The 22,137-nt window shown below is 34.8% G+C and overlaps 1 protein-coding gene across 2 annotated transcripts; it reads right to left on the reverse strand.

Moving 5' to 3' along the window:
* Positions 1 to 1,050: 1,050 nt before the first annotated feature.
* LOC129257935 (protein cereblon-like) lies at positions 1,051 to 14,934 on the reverse strand. Of its 2 annotated transcripts, none has more exons than XM_054896376.2 (10): positions 14,795 to 14,934; positions 13,184 to 13,299; positions 11,838 to 12,040; positions 11,144 to 11,311; positions 10,320 to 10,542; positions 9,597 to 9,684; positions 8,856 to 8,971; positions 7,652 to 7,713; positions 6,027 to 6,158; positions 1,051 to 4,529 (listed from the first exon to the last, which is right to left on the reverse strand). In XM_054896376.2, exons 1-10 carry the CDS (start codon positions 14,895 to 14,897, stop codon positions 4,382 to 4,384), a joined length of 1,359 nt encoding a protein of 452 aa, XP_054752351.2. In that variant the 5' UTR covers positions 14,898 to 14,934; the 3' UTR covers positions 1,051 to 4,381. The 2 variants fall into 2 exon arrangements, with proteins under 2 accessions (XP_054752351.2, XP_063952293.1); XM_064096223.1 differs by having other exon boundaries at positions 3,502 to 4,721; positions 14,795 to 14,928.
* Between the last annotated feature and the right edge of the window lie 7,203 nt (positions 14,935 to 22,137).

Genomic DNA, 22,137 nt, shown 5'->3' on the forward strand with positions numbered 1-22,137 from the left:
TGTATGTTATTTTATCAAGTTATGTATATGTATTTCTGCAATCGTATTCTTTAACTGGGAATAACCCCTTTCAAGCTCCTTGTAGCTTTTTGGTTTTTCCCATATTTCTCTTATAAGTTTTTTATAATCTCAAATTCATGTACCTGATTACTATATATGTAATTCAATTATTAACGTTTTATATTTTGAATGTATATATTTTGTATTGTTTTTTTATCATGAGAAATAAAATCACTCAATCAAATATCAATCAATGTCATAATTCCTTGGTCCCTGAATACAAGCACCTTATTCAGACATTGATTACATATATATACCCCTTCAAGCAATCAAACATGATCAGAGAGATGCCCTTTCTTCTATTGCTCCACACCTTTGGAACTCCCTCCCTTCTTCACTTCGTAAACTGACAGCATAGAACTCTTTAATCCGTCTCTCAAAACTCACTTATTTCGGCAGGTGGAGATCATTTTAGACTAACCTATCAGACAACCCGGAGCAAGGCCGGTGAACGTAGTTTTACTGTTGCTGCGGCAAAAGAATGGAACAAGCTTCCCACTAAATTAAGATCTGAAACTTCTCTTCTTAGATTTAAGAAACAGTTGAAAACGTACTTGTATCTAGGATAGATGTAGCTTTTTTAAGTGTTGTAAATTGATCTACAGTGTAAACGCTATGATATAGTGTACTATGTATAGCGTTCCTAAATGCCTTATTATTATTATTAGATGTGTAGAATTAACTCATTGGATGAGCCTGCGCCTATGAATGTTTTAAACAGATATATGGCGCAATATAAATGCTGTGGATCATCAGAGAAATCCCTTTAAGTTTCCAGTTGTTCAGAGCAGATCTCTATGGCAACAGGTCATGCTGTTATCCCGAGCTTAAACATTGGAACATCAAGGGAGCATCCACATGCCATACATTCAAAAGTCGCCTTAAAACTTGTTGGCTTAAAGCAGTAATTTGATTAAGAAACCTCTCGCTTGATTCCATCATTCCTCAGCGCATTGAGACACCAAGAATTCATATAATATGCTTTAAAAACACTTTTGTATCATTTTTATTGATATCTTGTCAAAGGACACTAGTAATTGGTGATTTCAAGTTCAGTGTTGACCTTATGGATGATGGTGTAGGTCAATTTTACACGAGCACAACACCAAACTCAAAATGCAGCTCGTCCTGGGATGAATCTCACTCGGTGTCAAGTCCTCTTCCTAATTACACCTCCTGCAAAATCAAGTCAATGGATGAATTCAAGTTGGTGTTGACCTTTTGGATGTTGGTGATAGGTCCATTGTTACACCAGCTGCCCACCAAATTCAAAATGAAGTTGGTCCTGGGCTGAATCTCATTAGGTGTTGAGCCATCAATAGTGTGATATGGATATTTGGGTAAAGTCAGATGAGGTGTTGGAGCTAGGGAAAGCTATCTCACTTGTCTTTCCAACATCTGGGTCTCGTTTCACAAAACTTTTAATAATAACAAATTTGCAACAAAAGATACTAGAATCGTTCAATTTGATTGGCTGATATTAAACTTGTTATAGAAGTTATAATGCATTTGTTATTATAACGAGTCTTTACGAAACGGGACCAAGCACAAAAACCAAAACCAAACTTACAAATCATCCAATGGGATGCCACTTGAACCCAGATTCTCAAGATTCACAGTCCAAGGAATTTACGCTTTACCAAATTTAGACGATACTGTCAAAATTTTCATCATATTATCGCCAAAATTTGACAGGTCATGTGTCAAGTTGCTGACAGAGTCTTTTCCTCAGCGTGCACTGCCAGTGCCTAACAGCTCAACACACAGTACAAGTATGTACTAGATGATCTGTTATCTTTCTGGAGTTAGATCACCATGTATTTTTCACTTTGATTTTCACTATTACCTGTTTCATCAGCAACTTGGTTCAGTTTTTTAGTCCGCCTTGTATTTTCTTTTGCAATAAGGTCACTCAACTGCAAATATGATGGTTCCACTTTGGTCAAATTCCAGTACTGGCAATGAACTGTGAAAAGCTGATGCTGTTGATTCCCAACCTGAGACCGATTTCATAAAACATGAATAGTAACTAATTTGCAATAACAGTTTTAAGCTACTGAAATCATTCAATTTGATTGGCTGACAGTAAATTTGCTATGAAACTGTGCATTTGTTATTATAACAAGTATTTATGAAACAGGACTAAGAAAATAAGCTGCAAAAACTATTTCTTGCTCCTCAATGTATAAAAGGCTCTGTTATTTTCAACAGATCAACAACACCTCTACAATAAACAGTTTCTGTTTAACTTCCCAGTAATCTACTTTTATATTTATTTAAATAGAAAAATCATATTACATATGATTTTGTCATAAATATATATTTTTTTAATTATTCAAACATTATCTGTTAAACAGCAGATAATTCATAGTTCTTTTTTCTGATAGAAATCAATTTGAATACAATTTTAGAAAGAAACAAACCCTACACATTGTTCATTCCGACATAACTTATACTTGTGTATTATTAGGGAAGCAGGTGGGGGAGGATACACAAATATACAAATTTATGATAAAAATACCAATAAGTGAAAACGGAACTTTCATCACTTTAAAATACAAGTTCTCAGCATTTCAAATTTATATTTATTAGGGTTCAAGAACCATGTATCACTGAACACCAATTCGGAGAGAAGTAGTGAAAACATGCAATTGTCTACAATACTTTGTTAATATTGCTTTTAAAAGGTGTAAATTTCAAATGTTTAAATTGAAAGTGGGACAATGTACTTGATAAAAGAAAGCTGTTAACCAATTGAATACTGAATTCTGTGATTCACATAGGCTTTGCACATGGTCCACCCATTTCCAGTAGGCAATGTGCTAATTTATGAAACAGAAATCAAACAAAAGCTGATGTTAAGAAGTTTTAATTATTTTCTAAGTAGCCAAACTCTGTGCAAAGTTTGGTGAAAATGATATGGATGATATGGACTGTAGAACACCCTTTAAGTACTTTCCTAGCTCATACACTTACTCAGAGCTGCCAAGTTGTATTTTGCATTTTCAGTATTCTTATTTCCCAAAATCAGTATTTTGACAAAAAAATCAGTATTTTTACCGTGTGAGATAAATATTTTGTATTTTTCCCTAAAAAAGTGTATTTCATAATAAAATGCTTGGCGCACTCGCCCATCACGGCGCTCAAGCTGCATGCAAGCTAAAATGTGCACTGCTCTTGCAGATGAAAAAAAAAAACATTGAAACTTGTGTATATCTCACTCTGGTTTTTACAAAATGATTGAAAAAAAAAACAAGTTACCTGAAATTACATTGATCTAATAACCATATTTGTGTACGTTTCATGAAATAGAGACATATAGAGATGATTTTTTTTTTTTTTACTAAATACGGAAAAATCGTACTACTTGGCAGCTCTGCTTACTTGTAAGATGTCCACAAATCAATATGTAGCTGGCATCAGGTTGAACTTAAAATTAGAAGTATCATGATTTCACATATATTTAATAGGAAATATAAAAAAGCCACTACCAAGCAAGTAAAGCTGTACTATACCATGAAATGTAATGAAACCTGTGAAGATTAATTCACTCTTAGTTTACATTGCATTTCATAATGAAATTGTACCTTCTTGATTTTCATTTGGCTGATGTACAGTTTGATACCAACCAAATGCCAAAATTTAAAAAGGTGATTTCACTTGTAGTATGGTACAAAAACTATGCAGATTTATTGTACATAATTACACTTATATAATCATGCACACTAACAAACATCCCAATTGTAAATGCACATTTTTGGCAAAGGGAGCAACATCCATGCTTGAATGAAGCACAATAATGCAAGAAACCGGCAAAGTCCACGGTTTTGTCCTATATATTTAAGAATTCAGGGAAATGAGTTGAATATATCATTACAGTATTTTCGTCAATGTATTCTTGGCATAAAAATAGACTACTTCCGACAGCCAAAATATCATGAAATATCACTGATTAACTGAAAATGCAGTAAGTTAAATGAAAAGAGAATGTCTGGATTTCAGACCACACATCATCAGAGAGTCACAGAAAGATGCAGAGTTGTCCTCATATTGCATGCTTTTCGATATCATCTGCATTACCAGCACATTTTGCATAGCATCCGGCTACTTAAGATCCTCGCATCTGATTGGCTCAGAGCAAATTTGTCTGCGAAAATCACTCACAACTTGCTTCATGAAACAGTCTCAAAGCTCCAACGGAAATTTTCATGTGAAGCACTTTGAAGCATTCTTTCTGTTTAGCTCTTCTCAAAAGCAAAAACTCACTGGCAAGCGAGAAATCCATTCTTGATCTTTGCAAGACGTCCAGTGAGCGGATGTTTCATTCTTCATCGGTCTGTAGACCGGTCTTTAGAGCGGACCGGGTCAGTCCCCAGAACTTTTCAGGTTTGAAATTCTTCTCCGTGGCGGTGAATTTCCATCCCATGTGACTGGTACACCTACGACACTGGAGTATCGTCCATGCATACCTTTCAAAGGACAAAGCATATTTAATAAATCCATGGAGATGATTATTCACCGAGTCAACAAACGCAAATTAGGAATCAAAACTCTGAACTCAAGAGGATTTACAAAAATCCATATTTAGACGGAATCATCCGTCTCCATCAGGCGGTAGAATTACTAGGTCTGCGCTGGGTTTGGGAGATGTCTGTGAAGCCCTGGGTGGAAAAATTCGTGAGTAGACCCAAGTGTAAGATAAATTGAAATGAAGTCCACCTTTTTTTATCAAATTAGGGATTTACTGCTCTTTATAGATTGATCTCTTCCATTTCTATATTAAACCACTTTGCCTCTGTCTAAAAATATTACATTTTTTCATATTACCTGATGAAGATGAATGTTTTAATCGATATGTCATGGATTTTTTCTAATAACTTTCTGGGTTTTTTTTTTTACAAAACATATTACACTTGTGGATGCAGAATGGCTATCAGAGCTTAGAGTACGGTTGAGTTAGAAGAAAGCTGTCAAATGAATGAGACTAGAATCATAGACTAGGCAACGAAGCTATGCATGATATAAAAAAATACATGTCTTTAATCAACGACAAAATTGTTGCTGCTACCTCATACATATCAATACTTGAAGAAAATGATCAGTTCATCAATGCCATATACTCCAGATTATTTTTCAAAAACATATCAATTCTGAAAATTCATATCTCTGCATCCACAAATCCTAATTTCAATTATGGGTGAATTACAAATGAAGTCATATGCTTCATGCTCCACAAAAAAAACACATATTCAAAAATTAAGTAGGAGACTCCCAGTTATCAACTCTCAACCTTTCTGATTTTCTCTCGCCTGTTTCTATTTCTTTATTTTTAAAACTACCCATTTAGCTGGTCATTTCACAGTACTTATATACCGTGTGAGAAAAAAAATCCCCATTTAAGCAAAACATATGTCATAATTACATCATTATTTTATATGGCTGGAAAGAGTATTTTCTCCAAAATAATTTGACACCATATTTATGTGGAATGCCTTCACACTTGGATAATCAGTAGGTATTCTTTGCAGTGATGTAAATTTTTATCTGCACTAAAGTAATTAACTTGAGAATTGATACTAAAATGAATTTATTAAACAATTATAATGTAAATTACTGAAAAGGTCATTTGATATGGATTTTAATTCAACCCTTGTAGGATTATGATATCATTGACATCTAGATTCATTCATTGCCTCGCTTTGACGCAAAGCAAAATTTACATAACTGCAAAGAATACCTCCTGATCATCCAAGCTTTAAAACATACTACATATAAATGGTATCAAATTATTTGGGAGAACACACTCTTACAGGCAATATGTAATAATTATGTGTTCATGATATATTTTTTCCTTAATATGGGGATTTGTGAGGTGTCAAGTTTGTTTTTTTAATCTCACGGTATAACTTTGTCTTAAATCTTCTGGAGAAAGGACCTTACTAGAAGAAAGTAATGGTATAACCTACCCTGGGAACCAGCTATTTTCTTTTGAAGGTCTCCCAATCAGGTTAAGATTCTGAGCTCTGTAGACGGTCAAGGTTTCATGGACGTAGCCTCCGGGATTCACATATGCAGCCATGGGCCCATCTAGGGACATACTGATTATATCAAACACACAAAGACATATAATCACAAACAAAAATTCTGATTGGTGACTGGGATGTTTCAATGTATGCATAAACATCTATGACTGTGACAATGGGTCAGGCTTTTGCTTGTTTCTGTATGCATACAAATTAGCTAGCAAATGCTTTTGCCAGTAAGCTCAAGCAATTGCTAACTGCGTGGTAGCATTTGCTTGACAATTAAACTACTGCTAAAATATATGCATAAAGCAAACATTTTACTTTGCATTTAAGCTTTTGCTTGGATTCTTCAAGCTCTGTCAGAGCAGCTTCAGCATTTGCCTGATCAGGGTATTCGCGTTTTATTATCATGTTATGTACCTGAGGGAAAACACAGAGGTGTAGCCTCTATATATATATATATATATATATATATATATATTAATTAGAAACAAGTTTGACACCACGTCTAATGTTACATGAGAGAAGTGGTATTGTGCACTGCAACACTTCTGCATCCAAATCCAGCCTTTGTTCTGTGAGTTGTGTTCGCACCAGCATGATATCAATTTGTTCAAACCACTAGCAATTACTTGGCTAGCAGTTGCTTGTGCTAAAAGCAATTGCTTTCCAGCAAATGCTACTTTTTATGCATCTGACCCAATGATCTTGATTTTAGTTTAGCTCTATTTTTAAGAGAAATGTAATCCCTCTTCTTTCCATAATGAAGTCACTTCTAATGTGGAATATAAAGCAAATAATCACGTTTTTATTCCAGTGGCTATGACAATTTCTCTTTTCCTCAGTGGTATGAATATAGGCACAGCCTTTATTTTAGCGTTGCTTTGCAAAGATAGCTATTTCCAAATTGCTTTGGATTTGTCTTATTGACTTTTTTTACTATGATTTTCCACAGAAAAGCCGAACAAGTTCACTAATGCTAATTACATGCTTTCAATTCATTCAGATAAAATGCCGTCTTTGGACATAACTTTTCACCCATACTTTTCAGAGAGTCCACGATGAAACACACATAATAATACATTACTTTTCCATAGACATATGTACAAAAATACCATAAACTTGCAAAGATGAGTGTAGTACACTGTAAAAACAAGGGCCAGTTAACACAAAGCTTAGCGCTTGATTGTAGCACTGACTTTTACTCCTGGGGGCCATTTCATAAAGCTGTTCATAAGTTAAGAGCGACTTTAAGAACGACTGGTGATCCTTCCTTACCTGCTAAACCATTGCCAATCAATATATCATTCACCACAAGAAAGGATCACCAGTCATTCTTAAAGTTGCTCTTTACTTACAAACAGCTTTATGAAACACTCACACCGGATGGCATTGATCATTATGTGCAATCAAGCATACAAACCAACTGTACAATAGATCACTAAGTTTCATGTTACGAGCCCAACTGGCTTCTCTTTCTATCATGGAATTTGTAGAGGATGTCATTGGTTGATGGGCAAGGGTACAATTAATCTCTAGTAATAATAAGATTGATGGAAACTCACCAAAATACATCACTTTTGTTTGCAATCTGAGTACTGCATTCTCTACAGCACAGTACAGTGCACTGTTTAGGAGAGATAAAGAGATTGATGTTAAACAACATGTCAGATCTACTTATTTCCAAAGAAAATTTGCGGAATTTTTCATGTTATCTACATGCTCATGTGTACCAGTATATTATTTCTAATTGTGATCCTCATTTACTTATTCACTACTGAAAAAAAGATAGATGAATTGCATGTGTGCATCAATGTACATTTCTAACTGATGCCCTCAAACAATTCATTATGCTGTATAAGAACAACAGCTAATAGCTACTTTTTTAATTCAATCAAACCCTATCAGGGTTTGGTTGTAAAGCGAATCAAGTTTCATGCATGGCAATACATGTTCAGAATTTGCCTTTTTGCATGCCAGGTGAAAAAATTTGTGATTGCAAATTGTGCAATACAATAAACATCCAATATCAGAAAACAAAACTCTTTATATCACTTGACATAGAAAAGAGAAAGAGTTGTGACAAAGATTGAGTAATAATATTGCTTGAGGGAAGATGACTAAAATAAAAATAAAATTTAAATTAGTACATCATTCACAAGTAAACTTGTGTTGAATTAGAGAATTAGAATTAGAGAAAAGATGGCTATAAACTGAGACATATATAGAGGAAAACCAGACATAGTGGTCCACCTGCACCCCCCCCCCAAAAAAAAAAAAGTTTACTAGGAGAAGAGACCCACTGGTCACAGTGATTCATTTCATCTTTCCCCCTCCCAGGCACCAGTGATGCCAAAAAAATTATGTTACTGTTATGAGCAACAAAGTAATAATAATAATAATCGGCATTTATATGGTGCAATCTATTTCAACGTGCACAAGAAAAAGAAAGAATGAGAGAGTTTGGATGAGTGTCAAATTGCCATGAACTAATACTGTTAGAAAAGATAAGAATTCAGTTTAGATTTGAAAATCTCTAGTGATGATATAATTCTTAGATTCTCTGGCAAATTATTCCAAAGTAATACGTGTCAGAATTCTACAAACTGATTTAGTACTAATAACAAACATGTATCATGAAACTACAACATTGAAAACTTTGACATTGATGGCAACCTAACAGCCAATGTTACCAGTTACCATGGGAGTTGAAATTGATTGCACAGTTTAGAATGAATAATGAGTTTATGCCAAGGATCCCATGAATACCTTTTGTAGGAGTTCTAACTCTCTCCTTAGTCTCTGTACAGCAGAGTCAATCTTTAAAAGGCCTATTCTTCCAGCGTCATCAAGAGGCATGTTACTCGCCACCCAGAATGAGAAATCTGCAATGAAAAGAAGAAATAAATCCCAATGTATCGAACCAAAGAAATTCCAATGTATCGAACCAAAGAAATTACCAATCCATTGTAGATCAGACCCTAAAAATATTTACCTCTTTTGTGAATAAAAAAAATTTGAGAGCATTACATAATTTCATATGAATCAGAAAGCAAAGAAAGATAAATTTGAGAAGGCCCTGTATATAGGAGGGTCAGATGTACATACTTTATGGAATATGAAATAACCATCCTCAAACATTATGTGGAATGTCTTAATTAAAACTCATATATAGTCTTGGAAACCACGGTTGTCACCTGGGATTTCTAGTGGTTAGAATTTTATCACCTGATACCTTGCTACAGGCCAGGGGGACAAAAACTTTTCTTTTTTGTCACCTGGCTATACATGAAGCTCTGTACCCATCAAATTCTTAAAAGGGTATCACAACATTATTATGGAAACATTTTATAAAATACTGATTTTTCACTGAATATTGTAATAAGCTACTAAAATTCTTCGCTTGATAAAAAAACACTCCCCATTGTGAAATTTGGACAGCGATGATGACAACTAATCACTATGGGAATTGTTTTTCCTACTTACTTTCTTGAACAAATGTCTACTCACCAGAAGGCGTAGCGGGCATCTGCTTCAGTTGCAAGGAGTTTTCATACCAGCCTCTCAGCTCATTTTTAATTTTCACCATCAGAGCATCCTACAACAAGAAATATGGTATAAAAGATCAAACAATAAGTGTGGTTCTGAAAATGAGATATATGACATAAAGGTACAACCACACAAGCATTGGCAATGTGGGATATAGAGGATATGTGCTCAGGTAAAATATATGATCATAAAACAAAAGCAAACCTCAGATTTTTTGACATAGTCCTTACAATTTACACATCAGTATTGACTATAATATACAGTTGCTGCTGAAAACTGCAAAAAAAATGACAAGTGAAAGTTTTCAAACCTATTAATTAATAAGTGGCTACTGTTTTGCTACACTATATTGCTTCAAGGAGGTTAAAGGGAAAGTTTATACATTATAATCACCGTCATCATCTTCATCATCACCATTCTCATTATTATCATCATCATCTTCTTCGTCATAATTATCACCATTATCAAATTATTCTCATCATCATCGCCACAAGAAGAAGTAGTAGTAGTAGAATAAGTAGTAGAGAAGCAGTAGTAGTAGAAGAAATAGTAGAAGAGGTATTAGAAGAAGTAGTAGAAGAAGTAGTAGTAGAAGTAGTAGTAGTGGTAGGAGTAGTAGTAGGCAGCATATTAATCATCATCAGTCTGCTAGCCACACTGAGAACCTAGTTTAAACCAACTTACTTCATCATACATCTCATAGACCCATGGTGGCCACCAGGTGAGATCAGCTTCAGACAGGTGTCGTTTCCTTCTCTCCTTCAGCCACTGCATGCCACCATCCTTAGCGGAGGGTGAGATATGATGGGGAACCATTCTTCTCCTACCGAGGGACCGTCTCCTTGCTGTACAGAGCACATCTGGGAGACACCTCTCTGGGAGGATCATCACTTGGCCAATCAGAATACTGGAATCAAAAGAAAATTGAGAGGACAATAATATTACATGATTTTGGTCTTGTCTATTAAAAAACCATAGCTAAGCTACGTACTGGGCAGCAAGGTCCCATTGCCAGAGTGCGGCATGGTCGCCAAGCCGCCATTACCCTAATAGCGAGCGAAGCTTGCGTGGATATGTAATGCTGCATATGTGTGCATGCCACGTTGCAGTGTAGTACTGTATAGGCACTCAACGTGCTATGAACCTTTCCACTTGCAGCAACGACGTTTAAAATTATTAAGATTTTGAGGCAAACCGTCTGCTGTCAGTTGTGTCGGATAGGAATAGCACACTGCCAGTTGCTTGATCTACAGTAAGCACTTGTGCAAAAGAGATGAACAGAGTGCTGAAAGACGTAATATGCATGATTAACCACAGAAAATAAGCAAAACTAATGAAGTGAAATACAAGGAAAGCGGAGTGCTCTACTTGTTGGCAGATCTACAATCTTAAAAAAGGAGAAACTCTGAGAAAAAGAGAAGTTGGCAAGCCTGACATCCAAAAGAGCTTAGAGATATAATGCATGCTATATGAAAGTGAAACATTATTAACTAACTCCTATCACTTACCCATCAGCTTGTCTTCTTGTTTCCATCACTTTAAACCTTTGTCTTCCCATCGCTTTCATCCTCATCGTCTCTATACCTCCATCATCCTCCTCCTTGGCGCTGAAGATCTCTGCTGTCGTCCCAAGGTCCGGGACGGAGATCTCACGTCTTGACGATGGTCTTTCCTGACTAAAAGGTACAAAGCACAAATGTGTTATGATTAGGAATACACGAACAGGGGCCATTGGCAGTTTTGAAAGAGGGGGGGGGCTAAGCCAAAAGTGGAGGGGGAGGGCTGACCATGCCAAAAAAAAATCACAATCAGATGGTCATTTTTTACGATTTTGTACATGGTTTTGGAAAAAGTAGGGGGGGCTGAAGCCCACCCAGCACCCCCCCCCCTCCCCATTCCATGGCCCCTGATTAAAAAAAAGAATTCAGTGTTTTTAGAACCACAAGGATGGAGGATTGAACTTTTTGGGGCACCGTGGCTTATAAAATGACAAATCAAAAATGTGTTCTGCTCTGCTGGCATCACTCTCCTAAATACTCTAGCTGGTAAATGCTACCCTCTAAGGTTGAATAACATCAAACAATTCTGGAAGGGTATGTCATCCAATCCATCCCCACAATAAATCACTCTGACTCATAATGAATGCTGCCCTCACCGGTCAAACAATGAACATATAGTTAGTTCTAGCATAAACACACTAACCTATCATAGAGCATGCCAAACGTCCGGTTGTTCTGTAGAATGTGTTTCATCATACTGATGATCCTAGGATTGAAGAAATGCAGGGGGATGGTCTCGCCCGGGACCAGGACTACCCCTGGTAGCTGGACCAAAGGAAGGGATATGGAGCACTCATCGTCCAACACTGTGCGTCCGCTGTAGTCTTCCAAGTCTGTGCCTAAATACTGCAGAACAGGAAAAATGATAAATAAATTTTTTTTCTTAAGAATGAAAATGACAGAAAATATCGTATAATGAGTTTGAAGGTGGTAGGTCATGGTTCTTGCATTGTCCTTCTGTGACAGGTGAGACATTCCAAGGGGCTAGATGCTGCATAGCAGCAAAAAAGCTTGAAACAAAATATTCTTTTAAAAATATGAATATGACAGACAATGAGTATGAAGGCAATATTAGTAATATAACTTAAAGTTATAAATGGCTATTGCATCGATATGACTACAGAAGAAAAGAACAAGATATTATCAGGAATATAATAAATGACCTCTGTAAGCTCTTTGCACTTTGAACTTGTGACCCAAGATAAAACACCGAGGACCCTATCTATCTGTTATCATTAGTAAACTCCAAACAATGATTGTGACTGGTGGATACTGGGTAGGTTGTACAATATGTGCATGCAACTGCAAATTTAATTGGTCAATAATTGATCATAGCAAATTTGTGACACAATCATTCCAATCATAAATTGATTTGCCAAATCATGTCAAAATTAAGTTATAAACAGGATAAACAGTATAAAAAATCGATGAAAATAGGTTTTCTTCCCAAATTAAGAGTTGGTATAAACCATAACATATTACGGTACCAAGAAGGGATGATGAATTAATAAACTAAATCTAAGTGCACTGTTTAGTAAGAGAATTTGAAAGTAAAATGTCGAATGAATGAATGATTGAGTGAATGAATGAATGGGTGGGTGGGCGAATGAGTGAGTGAATGGAGGAGTGGGTAGATGAAAGAATGAATGAACAAATGAATGAACGAAAGAATAAATGAATTAATATGAAAGAAAGACTAAATGAACGGCAAGGATTCAGGTGGTGATGAAAGTGCAATGAAAAAATAAATGCATAAAGTAATTAATCAACTAATGGATGAGTATTAATGAATGTATGAATGAGTTAAAACGTGACTAATTAATTAATGACGGAGTGAGTGAGTGGATGAATACATGCTAAGGGCACCAGACTAAAATGAATTGTGATGCTTTCCTATGAGTAATAGTAACCCAAATGTTTTCGCTATAATACTTCGATAGCATGAATTTAAATTTCATGAAAACTTGTTTCAATGCATATAATACTCACTGCATGTGTTGTGGGAAGAGCGGGATCATAAGTTATTTTTTCAGGTCTTTTTATATCTTTATCCTGGTCTATCCTTCCTCTGAACTGAAGTCGTAGCCTCTCTAAGATGCCTATTTCTATGATAAAAAAAAACAAAGCACATTGACATAATTAACACATAGAATGCACAGAACAAGTTAGCTGTATTATTTGATTGGAAAAAATGAGAGATAAACCAACATGAAGACACAAATTTGTAAAATGTCAAAATTTATTACAAAATCTGAAATTCTTCATAGAACAGTTTTTTATTTTTCTCTCAGTAATATTCTGCAGTATTTTCTCTTAATATGCAGGTAGATCTGGGGGATTTTGTAATCCCTTGGCCATGAAGCTTTTTCTTAGCTTCACAAGATGGATGTACAAGGTGCTCAAACTAAGCATAAACTTTAGTCTTTAGCATGCATGTTCAATAATTTGCAATTGCAATTAATCTGTTCAAATTTTAAAATCTCAGTAGCACTAGACCCTATAGTATACACTCAATACATTGACAAGCACATGGTATGATTATATCCTAGTGATGGAGTGTTAATTTTATTCCACTACTACACAAATTAAATTTGGATAATACCTACTTAAACACATGTAGAAAAATCACATCGTTCATTTACTATCACTCACTATTCCATTGCCTGTGCCATTCCTAAAATACACTTAATCTCGATTCCTATTTTTTCTTCTTACTTTTAAACCCCCACCTTTCATTCCATATATTCTAACATTAAGAGTTAAAACATGTCAGTTTTTTGTTTGCTTCCTTTTTACTTGATGCATATTCAGTGATAAGATGACCAACTGATGCGGTATGTCTTCTGCTTGGTTTTTTACTCCCAAATTAAATTTATTTGTACTGTATAATACATTGTCTAATGTTTTAACAATCATTCATCAATTTTGAATGTTTTTATGACAGAGCCCCAAGAAAGACCAGCTTTTCATGTTTGTATTTTGCTTATTTAGATATTCATCTTGCCATTTGTATCTTGTTACATGAACTTAAATATTTATTATTCTATTTTTTCTTATTTTTTTTTCTGTAGTGTAGATATCTATCTCATATTCATAACGTCCTGTTACACTGTTCATATATTGTATGTTTTCAAGCTGATCAGGCCACCCTATTTAAATATTCGAGATTAAATAAATGAATTAAAAATAAAATAATTTTCAGGTGCGACTACAAATAGTACAAAACCACAAAGTCAAAGACAAGCCACTGAAATTAGAATAATTTTCGTAATTTATAAAAAATTTTGATCTAGGCCTATCTAATTTGTAATTTGGTCCCCTAGACGTTGATTCATAATTTATCATTGCTATCCAACAGAAGTAATCCTCAATATAAATGTCGCATTTTGTGTCTAACAGTTAACGAGTTAGTTTACGAATACGAGTTTCATTCACATGGACATTATTTGAATGATTGGAGCTAACACAAAAATGAACAGATGGGACTATTATAAGTATAAATTGGGATGAATATTAACTTCACGAAGAGCGCTCATAACAACAGCGGGTACGTTAAGAAGAAATAATGTTATGTTTTCTTCATGTTCTTGTGAAACTTACCATCATCGTCGTCATCATCCACGTCGTCTCCTTCTTCATCGTTGTACTCGTCCGGGTGTTCTATTTCTTCGTTTTCAAGAAGTTCGTCCTCCTCATCCGCCATGTTGATTGTTTACAATTTTCCGCCTGTCTGCGCTGCCCCCCCCCCCCCTAGGCCTAGCTCCCCATCCCATGGCCCTAGCCCTCTTAATTTTAACACAGTTCGGAGGAATGATGGGGGCGGGGTATGATAATCCTTGGGCTACTCGTGTAATAAACATGACGGCGGCCAACAAGAACAATTAAGTAGCCATTTCTTACTCTTCTTTCTCTTTTTCCCCCTTTTTTCTCCCTTAATTCTAAGATAAGATTTTATTAAACTCTATCGACCCCCGATCGGGAGTATGAGAGTCTCAATAAAACATATTTACAATAATGAATATGCGTATAAAAATGAACATGAATATGTGTATAAAAATGAACATATTTACAATGATGAATACATTTGTTTGCATTGTAAAAATATATGCTGCAAAACGGTCAACAACATCAACAAAACCTAAACTAATATTTTGCGGTGTTAACACAATTATACAGTGCGTATCAAAAAAAGAGTTTACACTTTGAAAAAGCCCTGGGAATTAATTAATATACAACATGTGCTTAATTTTTTCACATATATTCTTGGGTTTGAGTCTCATCTATCCAATGAAAGTAAAAGTTTTGACAGAATGTTACACTTGGGGGAGCATGCACTGTCCATTTTCGTAAAGCTCGCAGAAATCTGTTTGCGCATGCAGAAATGCTCGTTTTCACGCTGTGTCAAGGGGAAAGGGTGAAATCAAACTACCTGCGAAACATTTCTCATACATTTCCCTTGCACTTTTAGTCAATTGAAATAAAACGGATACATTCAAGCATTTTGTAACAATTTTACCACCCAAATTGAAATTTCAACACTTAGTAAACACAACCTTTACCCTTTTTGTGCCAGCTGGATCTGAGGACATAACTGAATCTGAACAAAGGTTTATATCAGACATCTCCAGCATTTTTTCACTAAGTTTTTATTATTCAAAGAGGGTTTACATGTTTCTCCACACTTTTCCCAAGCTTGACAATGATTAACAAAATGAAAATCAAGCCTAAGCCATATTTCATATAAATCACAGCTCAGTGAAAAAAGCAAATATCGCCACGATGGCCTCGGCGTGTGGGGGAGTGGGGTGGGGCGCAATGCACTCTTTGAAGTGTTTTGGGTAAGGAAACAAGTCAAAAAAGGTAAAAGATATATCTGTGCAAATCATTTTCACTAACTTTTCAAAAGTAAGTGGTGCTCACTCAAGCGGAAATATTTTTTGACAGTTATATCGTCATTTGCTTAAATGGATCTGTACCGATGTTAAAATGTGGAAAAATCTTCAGGATATTATTTATGTATAGTTTTACATGATTTTTTTTTGATACGCACTGTATTGTATAACGCACTGGTTGTTTAACCACCCTGCTACTTCTAGTAGTTACCTTCACTCTGGTAATAACTGTTATTATCAAAAAGCCTTTCATCAATAAATGATTTAGAGAAGTACAACATTACTATTCTAATGAGTTTTACAAGTTTTTTCAAATGGCACCTCATTTTATCTACACTAAACAATCTCCCATTTGGTAAGCACATGGTCTTGTAAAATATTCTTTGGGTATGTACATCTGTCTTTCTTTACTAAAGAAAGGACACACAAATAAATAATGGAACTCATCTCCAACTTCCTTCAGCAAGCATAATGTACATAAATCATCATTCACTGATTTTGGAGAAAATCGATTGTTATTGACGGGTAACCTATGAGTCCTGCAACTGAATTTACACAATGTAGTTGCATCATTGTCCCTTAAAATTAGGAGATATGTATCAAATCCCAATTCTTTTTTCATCATCTTACAAATACGATTACAGACCATGTTGCTTCATGCCAATCTTGTTCGGACATATCCTTTAAACGCAACTTCAAGGCTTTTAGAAACCAATCAGTCCCAATTCCCTTCCCTTGTGATAAGAATATGTTACCAAAACCTGCTTTCTGTAGTATATCTTCAGTGCAACTAATTCATTTTGACGTGAACTGCATAGTTTGATCTTGGTACATATTAAAAACCAAGCTATATATCAAGAAAGTGTACTTGTCCTCCTCACCTGTGACAATTCTGAGCCAAAATCTAATCATTCTACAACTGATATGACTTAATAAAGTGGAGCGCCCAGTTTCTCCATATGCCATGGCATCTGGAGTAAACTTATTTACCCGTAAAATTGTTCTCAAGAACTTTCTGTACCATTATACTTAAATCTAACTCCCAAATAATAGATAAAATCATCTGCAACCTCAAAAACATCACCACTAAAGTTGAAAATTTGTATTTTTCTCGCCTTCCCTCGAGAAAATATAACTAATAATTCAGTAACAAAATGGAATAACCCAATCAAAAATTGAATAGCTCAAATAAAAATAGAAGTAATTTAACAATAAAAAACAAAATGGAATAACCCAAAGAAAATGGAATAGCCCAAATAAAAAAGGGACTTAACTAATAATTCAGTAACAAAATGGAATAACCCAACCAAAAATTGAATAGCTCAAATAAAAATAGAATTAATTTAACAATAAAAAACAAAATTTAATAACCAAACTAAAATGGAATAGCCGAAATAAAAAAAAAAGAACTTAACTAATAAATTAAGCAACAAAATAGAATAACCCAACTAAAATGGAATAGCCCAAATAAAAATAAAAGTTATATAATGATAAAAAGCAAAGGGATTTACCCAAACAAAATGGAATAGCCCAAATATAAAAGAACCAATTTTATAATTAAAAAAAATGGAATAACCCTACGAAAATGGAATAGCCGAAATAGAAAAAGAACTTAAGTAACATTTAAGTAGCAAAATGGTAAATAGCAAAAATAAAAAAAGAAGTAACTTAATGATATAAAACAATAACCCAACTAAAATGGAAGAGCCCAAATAAAAGGAACTAATTTCATAATAAAAAACAAAATGGAATAACCCAAAGAAAATGGAATAGCCCAAATAAAAAAAAAAGGGACTTAACTAATAATTCAGTAACAAAATGGAATAACCAAATCAAAAATTGAATAGCTCAAATAAAAATAGAAGTAATTTAACAATAAAAAACAAAATGGAATAACCTAACTAAAAATGGAATAGCCCAAAAAGAAAAAAGAACTAAACTAATAATAAAAAACACAATGGACCCCCAACGAAAATGGAATAGCCCAAATAAAAAGGGACTAAAGTAATGATAAAAGACAAAATGGAATAACCCAACTTAAATGGAATAGCCCAATTAAAAAAAGAACTAATTCTATATTAAAAAACAAAATGGAATACCCAAACTAAAATGGAATAGCCCAAATAAAAAAAAGAACTTACCTAAAATAATTAAGCAACAAAATAGAATAACCCAACTAAAATGGAATAGCCCAAATAAAAATAAAACTTATTTTATAATAAAAAACAAAATGGAATAACCCAACTAAAATGGAATAGCTCAAATAAAAAGGGACTAAAGTAATGATAAAAAACAAAATGGATTAACCCAACTAAAATGGAATAGCCCAAATAAAAAGGGACTAAAGTAATGATAAAACCAAAATGGAATAACCCAACTAAAATGGAATAGCCCAATAAAAAAGTACTAATTTTATAATAAAAACCAAAATGGAATAACCCAAACAAAATGGAATAGCCCAAATAAAAAAGAACTTAATTAATAATTAAGTAACAAAATGGAATAACCCAACTAAAATAGAAGTTATTTAGTGATAAAAAACAAAATGGAATAACCCAACTAAAATGGAATAGCCCAATTAAAAAAAAGTTATTTAATGATAAAAAACAAAATGGAATCACCCAACTAAAATGGAATAACTCAAATAAAAAGGGACTAAAGAAATGATAAAAAGCAAAATGGATTAACTCAACTGAAATGGAATAGCCCAAATAAAAAGGGACTTTAGTAATGATAAAAACCAAAATGGAACGACCCAACTTAAATGGAATAGCCCAATAAAAAAAGAGCTAATTTTCTAATAAAAAACAAAATGGAATAACCAAACTAAAATGGAATAGCCCAAATAAAAATAGAAGTTATTCAATTATAAAAAACAAAATGGAATAGCCCAAATAAAAATAGAACTTATTCAATTATAAAAAAACAAAATAGAATAACCCAACTAAAATGGAATAGCTCAAATAATAAGGGACTAAATTAGTGATAAAAAACAAAATGGATTAACCCAACTAAAATGGAATAGCTGAAATAAAAAGGGACTAAAGTAATGATAAAAAACAAAATGGATTAACCCAACTAAAATGGAATAGCCCAAATAAAAAGGGACTAAAGTAATGATAAAAACCAAAATGGAATAACCCAACTTAAATGGAATAGCCCAAATAAAAAAAGAACTTAATTAATAATTAAGTAACAAAATGGAATAACCCAACTAAAATAGAAGTTATTTAGTGATTTAAAAAAAATGGAATAACCCAACTAAAATGGAATAGCCCAAATAAAAAAAAGTTATTTAATGATAAAAAACAAAATGGAATCACCCAACTAAAATGGAATAGCTGAAATAAAAAGGGACTAAAGTAATGATAAAAAACAAAATGGATTAACCCAACTAAAATGGAATAGCCCAAATAAAAAGGGACTAAAGTAATGATAAAAACCAAAATGGAATAACCCAACTTAAATGGAATAGCCCAAATAAAAAAAAGAACTTAATTAATAATTAAGTAACAAAATGGAATAACCCAACTAAAATGGAATAGCCCAAATAAAAAAAAGTTATTTAATGATAAAAAACAAAATGGAATCACCCAACTAAAATGGAATAACTCAAATAAAAAGGGACTAAAGTAATGATAAAATGCAAAATGGAGCAACCCAACTGAAATGGAAAAGCCCAAAATAAAATGGGACTTAAGTAATGATAAAAACCAAAATGGAACAACCCAACTTAAATGGAATAACCCAATTAAAAAAGAGCTAATTTTATAATAAAAAACAAAATGGAATAACCCAACTAAAATGGAATAGCTCAAATAAAAAGGGACTAAATTAATGATAAAAACAAAATGGATTAACCCAACTAAAATGGAATAGCTCAAATAAAAAGGGACTAAAGTAATGATAAAAACAAAATGAAATAACCCAGCTTTATAGCTCAAATGAAAAGGGACTAAAGTAATGATAAAAACAAAATGAAATAACCCAGCTTTATAGCTCAAATGAAAAGGGACTAAAGTAATGATAAAAAAACAAAATGGATTAACCCAACTGAAATGGAATAGCCCAAATGAAAAGGGACTAAAGTAATGATAAAAACAAAATTGAATTACCCAACTATAAAGAATTAGTTTCTCAAAATAATTAGAATGGTTTTTGTTGTACCTTCGATAGGTATAATATAGGTCCTACCAAAATGCAAACCATTTCACACCGGCTCCTGAAAGAATAAATAAAAGAAATATAGAAATCTCACGCATAGTGTGAGAAGTTCATACAGGTTCAAATGTATTTTCCCCTATGAAACCGGGTCGGGGTTCTGATTTTAATCGATTTATATTTTGTTAGAAAATAGGGTGAGATAGTGGTGTTGATTACTGTAGATTAAATTCTGATAATTTTCAAAACCTCCCACCATTTATAGACGAATATTTTAATTTAAAATGTTGTATTAGCAGTATTTTTAAAAGCAATTTTGGGGGGTAGGTTCCATGTATGTACAGACTTAAGAGTGGAAGATGACTTCAGCGTGTGGAGGAGCAAGACGTGGTCCAGCGGAACAACCGACGAGCAGAGACTAAGCTTTCGGTCTATAAGTTTAGACCTTTCATAGGATCGATTCTAGACGTCACCCCCTGTCCCCATACCGCACGCTGCCCCTATACATGCCCGACTAATCGGGCCGATGACAATAGGGGAAGAGGGGATAGGTATTACTCAACAAATACAAACATTTTAGGGGGCCTATAAGGGCCTACCCCATGACATAATCATCGGCCCTTACAGAATAGGGGCAAAGATGATGATCAACACCACTTTTTTAATAGGTATAGGTTTTTCGTCTTATCATTTTCTTCCCCATTTCCTTTCTCCTTTTCCCCTCCCCCCATTATTGTTTGTTTTGTAGTGATCTTTAATATACAAAAAGAAGATAATCGATAGGGCGGCGACCGCCCCCTTTAGCGCTGCTCGACACTTTAGGATCGTGGGTCCCTATACATAAAATCCCCACTGGACCAACCACTAGCCTGTTCAGACCGGCAGAGATAGCGCGATCTAGCGCGCGCTAGATCGCGCTATCTCTGCGGTGTGGAAGGTACATTAACGTCGTTTCGGTCCGCCCAACAGCGAGCCACGGCGAGCCAAAACGGCGTGCCACTGGAGCACCTCTTGGGGGTGGTCCACGAGAGATAGCGCGGTCTAGCGCGCGCTAGATCGCGCTTTCTCTGCCGGTGTGAACCCGAGCTACGATAGCACGCCGGAAGTCATCGTTCTACAACGCCATGAAATAAACGTAGGCCGGCTAGCATAATAGGCACAGCGATGTCGAGCTCTCAACTAACTAGTACGGGTTCGTAATAGCGCGCGAAATCTTTGACCGCTCTGACCTCATGACGTCACGCGTCATGGCAACAGGACCTCTCAAAAAAGGGGGTGCTACGATAGACCGCGCTATCTCACTGCGGTGTGAATCCGGCGAATGCCAATGGGCGGACCGTGGATCGCGCTACGATAGCGCGATCCACGGTCCGCCCACGGTCCCCCCTTGCGGTGTTCACACCGCCCGTGGGCGGACCGTGGATCGCGCTATCGTAGCGCGATCCACGGTCCGCCCATTGGCATTCGCCGGATTCACACCGCAGTGAGATAGTATACAAATAATGAATGTGTATGCGTGCAATGGGAAGAATATTTTCATGAGATGAAAGATGTAAAGTTCCATTCAACGAGGCGTTAGCCGAGTTGAATGGAACTTTTAATCTTTCATCGAATGTAAATATTCTTCCATTGCACAAATATTTGCATTCATTATTTGTTTTATATAACTCATATAAGTTACAAAGTTTTTTAAAATGTAAAAAAAGGAATAACAAGATAAAGATTAGGTTGGCCTATTTCCAGCAACTAATTTTTCTCTGATAATTGCTAGTCGGTGGATAACACCATGTATCGACAGCTCATCAGCCCTTTGCTTTCATGTTTGTGACGCGCATTGCTTCATGGATCTGAGTCGAGTGCGCACAGTCAGTTTGATCTGCGCTAACTTCA

Source organism: Lytechinus pictus, chromosome 3, assembly GCF_037042905.1.
Source record: "Lytechinus pictus isolate F3 Inbred chromosome 3, Lp3.0, whole genome shotgun sequence".
Taxonomy (NCBI): domain Eukaryota; kingdom Metazoa; phylum Echinodermata; class Echinoidea; order Temnopleuroida; family Toxopneustidae; genus Lytechinus; species Lytechinus pictus.

Excerpts from the sequence above, each read along its gene's own strand:
- LOC129257935 (XM_054896376.2), bottom strand. The coding sequence starts at position 14,897 with ATGGCGGATGAGGAGGACGAACTTCTTGAAAACGAAGAAATAGAACAC. Across the intron at positions 13,300-14,794 it reads GGATGATGACGACGATGATG|AAATAGGCATCTTAGAGAGG; the intron begins GTAAGTTTCACA and ends TTTTTATCATAG. Across the intron at positions 8,972-9,596 it reads GATGCCCGCTACGCCTTCTG|ATTTCTCATTCTGGGTGGCG; the intron begins GTGAGTAGACAT and ends TTTTCATTGCAG.